Source organism: Mus musculus, chromosome 2, assembly GCF_000001635.26.
Source record: "Mus musculus strain C57BL/6J chromosome 2, GRCm38.p6 C57BL/6J".
In the NCBI taxonomy this organism is placed as follows: domain Eukaryota; kingdom Metazoa; phylum Chordata; class Mammalia; order Rodentia; family Muridae; genus Mus; species Mus musculus.
Window position 1 is genome coordinate 156,059,350 of NC_000068.7, and position 10,564 is coordinate 156,069,913.

The following is a 10,564-nucleotide window of genomic DNA, read 5'->3' on the forward strand; positions in this document are numbered from 1 at the left end:
ATCCCCTGGAGCCAGAATTATAGGCAGTTGTGAACTGTCCAGATGTGAATACTGAGAGCCAAACTCTGGTCCTCTGGAAAAGCAGCACTCCTCACCCCTAAGACATTTCTCCGCCCCCTCTAGATTAGCTTTTAATTTTTGAATTACATTTCTTCATTTGTTTGTTTTGGTGGGTATGTGCACATGTCACAGCGCATATATGGAGGTCAGAAGACAACTTTGTAGGAGTGAGTCCTCTTTGTCCATGAACTGGGTCCTGGGAATCAAAGTCAGGTCAGCAGACTTGGCAGCAAGGTTTTCTTTTTTGTTTCTCAAGACAAGTGTCCTGAAACTAGCTCTGTAGACCAGGTTGGGAAAACTGATTCTCCCTCCCTCCGCAGCCAGCCATTGTTTGCCAGTAGCTCTTCATCTAGCGTGGAGCCTTATGAAATCCCCCATCCTGGTTAGCATGCCTGGCGTTGCTATGCCACCCGTGTTTAGTTGACCATATTGGTTTTTTTGTGTTTTTTTTGTTGTTGTTGTTGTTTGTTTGTTTGTTTGTTGTTTTTTGTTTTTTTTTTGAGACAGGGTTTTTCTGTGTAGCCTTGGCTGTCCTGGGTAACTCACTCTGTAGACCAGGCTGGCCTCAAACTCAGAAATTCGCCTGCCTCTGCCTCCCAAGTGCTGGGATTAAAGGCATGCGCCACCACGCCTGGCAAGTTGACCATATTGTTGACATTCCATGGATGAAGCCTCCCCAGCTACTCCAATCCACCCACTCCTTCTTCCCAATGCTTCCTAAGGTATTGGAGGTTGCACTGTAGCTATTTGGAGGTCTCTGTGACCACCAGGGCCAGCACAGTATGGATCTGAGGGAGGCAAGAAAGAAGTCTGGTTCAACACTACTCTAGCCAATGTTGGTCCAAACTGTAGGGTCTGACACAGGGAAGTTTATATTAGGCATATTCAAGTATAGCGTAATCTTGGAAAAAATATTTCTGTTGATAATTAACCCAATCCCATGCATACACTAAAGCTTAAGGCATGACTACATTGAACCTCTTTGAAAGTACATGTGACCTCTTTCATAAAGATGGGTCCTGTAGATTGACTCCATGTGTCATCATAAGGGTCTAAGGAGAGATCCAGTATGGTCTTGGTCATAGAGATAATGCAAAAGGTCACTGGAAAGTGCATGTTGCCTCTTCCATAAAGATAGGTTCTATTGACTGAGAAACAGTGCTCAATACAGGTCTAGGGAGAGTGACTGAGATAAATACAAGGGTCTGGGGGAGTCAGGCGGGATCAGGCCACACAGAGTGCAGAGGTCACAAGGGTATAAACTACATCTTTTCTCAGCCTTCTGGGTGGAAAACAGGCTGTACATCACCTTCTTTGAAAGAAGACACTGTGTTCAACACCCCTCCTTTCCGCAGTGCTTAGCTGTGAGCGCGAGGACCTCATGTCCTCTACACAAATGTGCCAAATGGGGAGGACAACTGTCACTTACTCTCTGCATTTTAGCCAGTCTGGAGTCTTTGTAGTATAGTCTCTGTGTGCTGCAAAAACAAGCTCTTTTGATGAGAGACAAGAGCTATACTTCCCTATGGACAAAAGAACAAGTATTTAGAATACAATTAGAAATCATATCGATGGGGCTGGTGAGATGGCTCAGCGGGTAAGAGCACAGACTGCTCTTCCAAAGGTCCTGAGTTCAAATCCCAGCAACCATATGGTGGCTCACAACCATCTGTAATTGGATCTGATGCCCTCTTCTGGAGTGTCTGAAGACAGCTAGAGTGTACTTACATATAATAAATAAATAAATCTTTAAAAAAATAAAAAAGAAAGAAATCATATCAATTTAGGAAGATGGTAGTAGTAGATTCTCCTCTAGGGTCTAGGGCCACTTCAGCCACAGAGAGTTGGCCAGGTCTACCATCCCAGGCATGAATTTCCTATTGAGCAGGTCTTCAGTCCAATTAGACAGCTGCTGGTAACTCTTGAGATGATAATGCCACATTGTACCATGGGGATGTCTTGCCAGACTGGTCATTATTGTGGTTCACAGGCGTTACAGCTGGATAGAAGTATTGATTGCTTTTCCCACTGTTCTTGTATAGTGGTTGTGATGCTATGAGAGCTAGCCCTCAGGGAGGAGGCTTCTGGGAAAGTTACAGTGCTATCCCTCCAAGTGTCCTAAGTGTACGGTGTTTCCAGCGATAGAGTCTTACCTTCATGTTCTGGGAGGCAACCTAGGACAAAGGCAGTAGCTTATTGCAGTGGCCTGAATGAGAAATGTCCCCACTTGGGGCTGGTGAGATGGCTCAGTGGGTAAGAGCACCCGACTGCTCTTCTGAAGGTCCTGAGTACAAATCCCAGCAACCACATGGTGGCTCACAACCATCTGTAATAAGATCTGACTCCCTCTTCTGGAGTGTCTGAAGACAGCTACAACTCACATATAATAAATTAAATAAATAAATAAATAAATAAATAAATAAATAAATAAATAAATAAATAAGAAAGAAATGTCCCCACTCTCCAGCTTTAAACAATTGGTACCCAGTTGGTAACACTGTTTGGGGGAGGCTTAAGAGGTGTGGCCTTGTTGGAAGAAGGGCGTCATTGAAGGCAACCTTTGAGAATTTGAAGGCTTGAGCCATTGTTTCTAGTTTGCTCCATTTTGTGTTTGCTGTTGAAGGTAAGAGCTTTCCGTGCGCTGCGTCGGATGCTCCAGCTGCCTTGTTTGCTGCTTGCTGACAATCGTGCCTCATTGCCATGACGCCTCTTAGCTCTCTGGAATCATAAGACCAAATCAACTCATTTTCTGGAAGTATCCTTGACCATGGAGTCTTATCACAGCAACAAAAACATAATGAATGTGTCTATATTGAGTGCATAGCCTGAAATCCCACAGAAGCAGGAAGGTAGAAAGGGGGAGCTCTAATAGGACATGGGTGCTCTAAAGTGGAAAAGGAGAAAAACAGGAGGTCATTCTAACTGGGGGGCGAGGGTAACACAGCAGGAGGAAAGAGAAATTACACTAACGAAGCTTGAAAACGTCATAGGGAAACATATTTTATAAGCTTACTTAACATATATTAATAACACAGAATTATATTAAGACATTATAATAACCATATAATAATAACACATATATTAATAACACTGCATTTGAGAAGCAGAGGCAGGTAGATCTGTCTGAGTTCAAGGCCAGCCTGGTCTACATAGCAGGTTCCAGGCCAGTCAGAGCTACACAGAGAAAATCTTTTCTTGAACCCACCCCCCCCCCCCAAAAAAAGAAGTGTACTATACATGTGAATGTTGTGTGTGTGTGACATGGGTGATAATGCTCCTCTCAAGAGCCAAAGACTACCAAAATCTCTAGTGCCAGGCATGGAAACCTCCCTTTGTACTGTTGGTTAAGGAGGTCCAAGGTTGCTTTTTTTTTTTTTTTTTTTTACTTTGAGATTTATTTCTTTTTATGTGCATTGGTGTTCTGCCTGCATGTCTGTGAGAGGCGCCAGATCCTCAGCAACTGGAGTTACAGACAGCTGTGAGCTGTCATGTGGGTGCTGGGAACTGAACTCAGTCCTCAAGGACAGTGCTCTGAACCACTGGGCCATCTCTCCTGCCAGGTCGCTCTCTTTTCAAGTAAGATCCAGGTTAGGTGACAATGACAAGGTACTTAAATGCTGAGGAGGCTTCACCTTCCTCTGTCAGAGAAACTGCAATCCAGTGGAATTTTCGAACAGACCCAGGGCAGGGTCAGATGGGCTTCCTGCTTTGCTTGCCTCCGGGGCTCTATGGAATCTAATGAAACATAGTAATGTCACCTCTCTAGAGCCTGGTACAATACAAGAACCTCCTCTGGACTGGAACACAGCTTAGCAGAACAGACTGTCTTTATACCTCAGCCTCTAAGAACTGCCACTTCCCCAAGCTGATTAGCATTCTAAGTAAGATGTGATGTGAGAAGAAAAACACCGGGTGGGTGCAGGATTTTGGAATTCTGTTTTTGTCATTGTGGTTTTATATAGCTCTAGCTGTCCTGGAACTCTTTATGGAGACTAGACTGGCCTTGAATTCAGAACTCAGAGATCCTTCTACTTTGGCCTCCATAGTGTTAGGATTAAAGAAGTGTGCTACCACCTTGCTGGGTCAGGATTCCCAAATTCAAACCTGTGATGCAACATGATCTCAGAGAAGTAAGTCCTTTTCCCTCGGGAGCTGACAGACTCCCTGTGTAAATCTTGCAGGTTGCACTACATTGTTGCTGTTCCTGGTACAGACATTAATTAGATACAAGCATGTAGTTATTCAAAATGTGGTTCTAGGATAGCAAGATGGCTCAGCAGGTAAAGGCACTTGTTGCCGAGCTTAAAGCTTATTCTCTCTCTGTCTGTCTCTGTCTCTGTCTCTTTCTCTCTCTGTCTCTCTGTCTCTCTGTCCCTCTGTCTCTCTCTCAGCTGGGAGTTGTGGTACATGCCTTTACCTCAGAGCTTGGGAGGTGGGGGAGGCAGGCAGATCTGAGCTCCAGACTGGCTTTGGCTGCATAGTGAGACTCTGTTTTAAAAGTGAATAGGAGGGGCCATAATAAATGTTTTAGTGTGTTGGATGATGCTCTGTTCCTTCCTAATATTTACTGCTTCCCTAAATACTAGGGCACTTACCAGGCTAGACCCGTCTAGGTACTGCAGGATACAGAAGTGAACAAAATCTAGGTGCCATTGTAGCTGGTCATGATGGACATGATGACATGCCCATAGTCTCAGGCTTGGGAGACTGTACCGGGAGTATGGTCCTGACTCGGGACCATCCTGGGTTATATATCCAGTACCAGGCTAGCAAAAGAATCAAAGCAAAACCTCTTGTCTAAATTACATAGGAGATTGGGGCAATGTCATAATCAATAAAATGTGCGGAAGCCCGGGGACCCATGTGCAGATACCCAGCACTGTAGGTAAAAAGCGACAGACCAGAGCTCAGGGGACTGTGATCCCGACTCTGAAGAGAGAGAAACAGCAGAATCCCTAGGACCCGTTGGTTAGCTCTCTAGTCAAACTTGTAAGAGACCGTGACTCAGAACAGAGAGGAGGAGTTGAGATGGCCCAGTGGATAAACCTCACGCTTGCTGCCTAAGCATGAGGACTTGCTTGTAAACCCCGAATCCACATAAACAGAGGGTGCTGTGGTACTTGCCTGTCACTGAAGCTCTGTGGGAGTAGGGACAAGTGGAACCATGGAGTCGTCCCAGCCCTCGTTCAATGGTTCTCAAACTGTGGGTCGGGACCTCCTTTGCAAACCTCTATCTCCAAAAGTTTATTCATAACAGTAGCAAAATTACAGGTTTTCTTTTAAAGACTTATTTATTTTATGTATATGAGTACACAGTTGCTGTCTTCAGACACACCAGAAAAGGGCATCGGATCCCATTACAGATGGTTGTGAGCCACCATGTGGTTGCTGGGAATTGAACTCAGGACCACTGGAAGAGCAGTGAGTGCTCTTAACCGCTGAGCCACCTTTCCAGTCCAACAAAAATATAGTTATGAAATAACAATGAGAATAATTTTATGGTTGGAGGTCACCCAACATGAGGAACTGTATTTAAAGGTCGCAGCATTAGGAAGATTGAGAACCGCTGGGGCCTAGTTGAAAAAACAAAACAAAAAAGTGAGCCCCAGGTTCAGAAAGAGAGAATCTATCTCGAAAGCTAAGGTGGGGAGCAGGAGAAGACAGCAGCAGAGATCAACTTCTGGATGGACACACACACACACACACACACACCCAAACCATGAACAAAAATGTATCAGGAAAGGGGGATGGGCTGCTGGCTCCCAGTGACGTCACGGGCGCTCTGTGACGCGGCTCCTCTGTGACGGTGACAACAGCACAGCAGCGGGAGGGTCGGCCGAGCCGCCGCGGGGCTCACGCAGGGTGCTACCCTGCGGCGCGAGGCAGCTGAGGAAGGGCCGAGGGCTTTGGCTGCGGCGACTTCGGCTTCCCAGAGGGGTAGCCCAGGTCAGGATGCGGCGGAGCCCCCGCTCAGGCTCGGCCGCATCCTCTCATAATCACACACCCAACTTCTACAGCGAGAACAGCAATAGTTCCCACAGCGCGACTTCGGGGGACAGCAATGGGCGCCGGTCCGCTGGGCCGGAGCTCGGGGAGCCCGAGGGCAGAAGGGCCCGGGGCTCGAGCTGTGGTGAGCCCGCCTTAAGCCCAGGAATGCCCGGAGGAGACACATGGGCAGGAAGCTCTCGGCCGAAGCTGGCGCCTCGGAGCCACAATGGGCAGACCGCCTGTGGCGCGGCAACCGTGAGGGGCGGGGCCTCGGGTGCGGGCGGGGTCGAACCCGGGGGCGAGAGGGCGGGGCGGGCTCGGGGGCGGGGCCCGGCGCGGACCTGGGTGCAGAAGCCCCGACCTGGCTCACGAGGGGACGTGCTCGACACGTGTCCCTCGGGGGCGAGCTCGGTGCCATGGCCGGTCCCGGGAGGGGGCGGAGGAAATCCTGTGCCTGGGCATGGCTGAGGAGGTGCCGCAGGGCCGGCGTGAGTGTGACCCTAGTCCGGCCGCACGGGGACTCAGACTGGGGGGCGGTTTCCACTGATTGAGACTCTCCAGCTCCGGGTCTGGGCGTGTGCAGGGAGTGTGACCTGGGGCAAAGGCCTGGACTAAAAGCCTGTTTGAGAGGCTGCCCAGCTGTTTGGCACTAGGGTCAGGAGCCTGCGCCCGGGCCCCGAGGGGAAGAGCGGGCCTGTGGTGCACAAAACCTCAATGGTGCCCTGGGCTCTTGCAGAACCGTCTGGATCTTCTGTAGTTTTGGAGGAACAACTCAACCTTCTCCCGATCCTGGATCTGAGGCAGGAGATGCCTACCCCGAGGGTGTCCAAGAGCTTCCTGAGTACGAGCCAGGCCAGCCCCATCCCCTCTGACCTTGGCACTCAGAACCCCATTTCTGCTGAGTCTGAGTCAGAGAAACCAGCCCAGATGCCCTTTGACCTCTGCTCTCGGACCCCCGCCCCTGTTCCCAGTTCTCCTCCTCGAGCCTGTGCCCTAGTGTCCAGCCTCAGCTCATTTCCCCAAACGACCCTTGCCTCCTGAGCCCCAGACTCTTGTCCTCCGCACCACCCCAGTCCCCACCCCGGCTTCTCTTGAGCCCTTCTGAACCTGCACTACCTCACCTTCATGGATCACCCTCTCTGAGCTGCTTCTCCGGTCTCCGTCCCTAGGCCTCCTCTTTCAGGTGCTGAGCATGGTGTTATCCCTGGCAGTCGATGGGCTGGTCTGTGTGTGCAGGTCAGAGGGAACGGCAGGGCTCAGGGAAGGGCAGCAGGGCTGGCCCCACCCAGGCTAGAGCAGATCCAGATCTGCTTGAGTTCCCAGAAACTGGGCGGGTCTAGGACCCCCACGGTCGAGGCTTGAGTGGTTCAGGGCCTCTAGGCAGCAGCTTCCACTCCTGTTCTTTAGGGAAATCTGCTCCATCCGCTTCCTGTTCACTGCTGTGTCGCTCCTGAGCATCTTTCTGGCAGGTGAGGAGCATCGATTCCCTGGGACCCAGCTCTGCAGGTTTGGGGCCAAGTCCAGCCCCCCCCCCCCGAACTCCGTCTTGGTGGCCTTCAGCCCATTCTAGTGACCCCCCCCATCTTGGTCTCCCGAGTGTGCTCCGGCAGCCCTAGGTTTCACCCCAACTCCTTGCTTTCTTCCTTGTCCTCTTACATCAGAGGACACCTTTCCTCTTTTTCTTCCTCCAGCACTCTGGTGGGGGCTCCTGTACCTGATCCCTCCTTTGGAGAACGTGAGTTGGGGAGACCTATGTCTCCAGGTGGGGTGAGGTTGTGTGTATGTGGGGGGCATCCCTGGGCTGTTGGGATGGGGGCAGTGTAGGAAGCACTGAGTATAAATCCCCATGGGCCAACCAAGAATGGTAGGGCAATGTTGACAGAGAAGGGTGCTTACTGGTCCCTTCCTCCACAGGAACCTACGGAGATGCTGACTCTAAGGTGAAAGGGCAGCTGGGGCAGGCCTGGGCAACACTGGCAATGCCTCTGTGGGTGCTTTCTGAGAGGAATGCACAGGGACAGGTAGCTAACTGCATGGTACCCACCTCCCAACTACAGCCAATACCACCACCGCGTGCATTCCCAGGGCCAGCAACTGCAGCAGCTCCAGGCAGAACTGAATAAACTCCACAAGGAGGTGTCCAGCGTTCGTGCAGCCCACAGTGAGGTGGGCTATGGCCCAGCTGGGAGGCTCAGGGGTCTAGCTGTGTTCACTTGGAAGACTGGGTCCCAGTGTGGGGAATCTTTCTCAAGGCCCTTAAGTTCCTACCTCAGAGCATCGAGTTACTGAGAAGCAGGCCTGCCTATAAGCTAGTTCACAGTCCTCCTGGGTCACCCTCTGCCTTTCTAGAGAGTGGCCAAGCTCGTGTTCCAGAGGCTGAATGAAGACTTCGTGCGCAAACCTGACTATGCACTGAGCTCTGTGGGTAAGACACAGAGAGATGTGGAAAGAGCTGGAGTGACGGTCCTAGACAGCCATTCTACCGCGCTGTTGAGAAGTCCCAGTAGGAGCCCCTGAAATTGACTTGTGCCTGTTCCAGGAGCCTCCATCGACCTGGAGAAGACGTCCAGTGACTACGAGGACCAGAACACTGCCTACTTCTGGAACCGCTTGAGCTTCTGGAACTATGCCCGCCCGCCTTCTGTCATATTGGAGGTGGGCCTGGAGCCAGAGGGCTTGGGGACAGTACCAAGGGGCAAGAGCTGGGGACAGGAGTCAGCCTGGTGCAGGGAGGAGTGGAGCCCAGGTCAGTTTGGCTCCAGGAGGCACTCCCCACTGGAAGAAGAATCTGGCATATTATGGTAGGGCGCCAACCAGGCAGAATCTGGACTTAACACTGAAGAGACCCAGCATTGCTTCGTCTGGCTAGGCAGAAACCAGGGCAGCCGGCAGAGCTCTGGGCTGAGCAGCGGCCCTAAGATTGGTCTTCTGGGTTTGTCTTAACGTTCTGACGGTCTGCCCAAACCCCTGCAGCCAGATGTGTTCCCTGGAAATTGCTGGGCTTTTGAAGGTGATAAAGGCCAGGTGGTGATCCGACTGCCAGGTCATGTGCAGTTAAGCGACATCACCCTGCAGCATCCTCCACCCACTGTGGCACACACCGGAGGGGCCAGCAGCGCGCCTCGGGACTTTGCAGTCTATGTGAGTGGGGTTGAGTGCAGGGAGGTGGGGGAACTCTGACCAGGAACACGAGGCAGTGGTGTGTTGTTGGCTGCTCTAGGTTTATAAATGAGCATAACCACATCCAGATATTAGGTATGGTTTGCCAAACTCATATTATCCCATTGCACCTGTAAGACCTATGAAGTACAATGAGCGATTACAAGCTCAGTCACACAACTTAACCACGGGTATGCTCAGTGCCCTAGGAAGTCAGGTGTTCCCTCTGGAACTGGAGTTAAGAACAGTTGTGAGCCACCATGAGGGTGGGGGTGCTGGGAACCCAACCAGGGTCCTCTGTAAGAGCAGTCTTTCTAGCCCTGCTAACATCTTTCTAATAGCCTAATTTGTTTGCTTAAGACAGGCTCACTCTATGCGGCTCAGGTTGACTTTAACAGTCTTGACTTAGCATCGCTGGTTCTAGGACATCCTGGCTATCACTGGTTTCTTTAAGCCTATGTTCCAAACTACACACCCTACCATGAGAACCTAAGCCTGAGCACGCATACTGTGGAATAGTTGGCTTTCCCTTCTCCCTCCCTCTGGGCCTCACTGTTCTTCCACACACTTCATCCCCCAGGGGCTCCAAGCTGATGACGAGACTGAAGTGTTCTTGGGGAAATTCATCTTTGATGTGCAGAAATCTGAAATTCAGACTTTCCACCTCCAGGTGTGTTTCTCTCTGGGGGCTGAGATGTCCGGGCAGGATGGGGAGGACAATGGTGACAGGGCAGTCACTGGCATGATCCATTTGTCTCCCCAGAATGATCCTCCTTCTGCCTTCCCCAAGGTGAAGATTCAGATTCTAAGCAACTGGGGCCATCCCCGCTTCACGTGCTTATATCGCGTCCGTGCTCATGGTGTGCGGACCTCAGAGTGGGCAGACGATAATGCCACAGGGGTCACAGGGGGACCCCATTAAAAATGCCGATGGTTGGAGTAGAATGGAGGTTTGTGCTAAAGAAAAGTGCGTTGGTGCGGGGAGCGCACCTCTTGGCAGCGCCCCTGCTGCCTGTGGTATAGCAGTGTGACAGGACTCAACACATCCCCTTTGCTTGGCAAAGTCCAGAGTCACATAGTAGCAGTAGTTGTTTAGTGTCTACATATGCAAGAGAAGGTGCTGTGGACATTCTACACTGTAAATGACACAACCCGATCCTCCACACAGAGAAGGAAACTTGCCTCAGTCAAGTACGAGTGAAAAGTACCAGACTGGGCCTTCCTCAAGAGGCCTCCCGTTCCACTGGAGAACCGAAGGCATATTTGTGCTCACTTCTTACCCTCAGTTCCTGCTAGGGACAGAGTTCCCAAGGGCAGAAAGGGACAGAGCAGGTGGCTCAGCAGTTAAGAGCACTCA

General features: G+C 50.8%; 1 protein-coding gene and 1 long non-coding RNA gene across 3 annotated transcripts; one reads left to right on the plus strand and one right to left on the minus strand.

Annotated features, from left to right (window-relative positions):
• Window positions 1-1,560: 1,560 nt before the first annotated feature.
• Window positions 1,561-5,265, minus strand: Gm39970. The gene is made up of 3 exons (XR_866890.1): window positions 4,656-5,265; window positions 2,619-2,778; window positions 1,561-1,583 (listed from the first exon to the last, which is right to left on the minus strand). It is a non-coding gene; the product is annotated as a predicted gene, 39970 (long non-coding RNA).
• Window positions 5,266-5,838: 573 nt separating this feature from the next.
• Spag4 (sperm associated antigen 4) lies at window positions 5,839-10,152 on the plus strand. 2 transcript variants are annotated; one of them, XM_006499540.4, is made up of 12 exons: window positions 5,839-6,303; window positions 6,785-6,889; window positions 7,218-7,284; window positions 7,456-7,517; window positions 7,740-7,783; window positions 7,963-7,988; window positions 8,106-8,214; window positions 8,398-8,473; window positions 8,588-8,703; window positions 9,022-9,189; window positions 9,788-9,877; window positions 9,971-10,152. In XM_006499540.4, the coding sequence occupies exons 1-12, from the start codon at window positions 6,231-6,233 to the stop codon at window positions 10,127-10,129; spliced, it is 1,095 nt and encodes a 364-aa protein (XP_006499603.1). In that variant the 5' UTR covers window positions 5,839-6,230; the 3' UTR covers window positions 10,130-10,152. The 2 variants fall into 2 exon arrangements, with proteins under 2 accessions (XP_006499603.1, NP_631890.3); NM_139151.4 differs by having other exon boundaries at window positions 5,864-6,322; window positions 9,971-10,150.
• The last annotated feature ends 412 nt before the right edge of the window (window positions 10,153-10,564 follow it).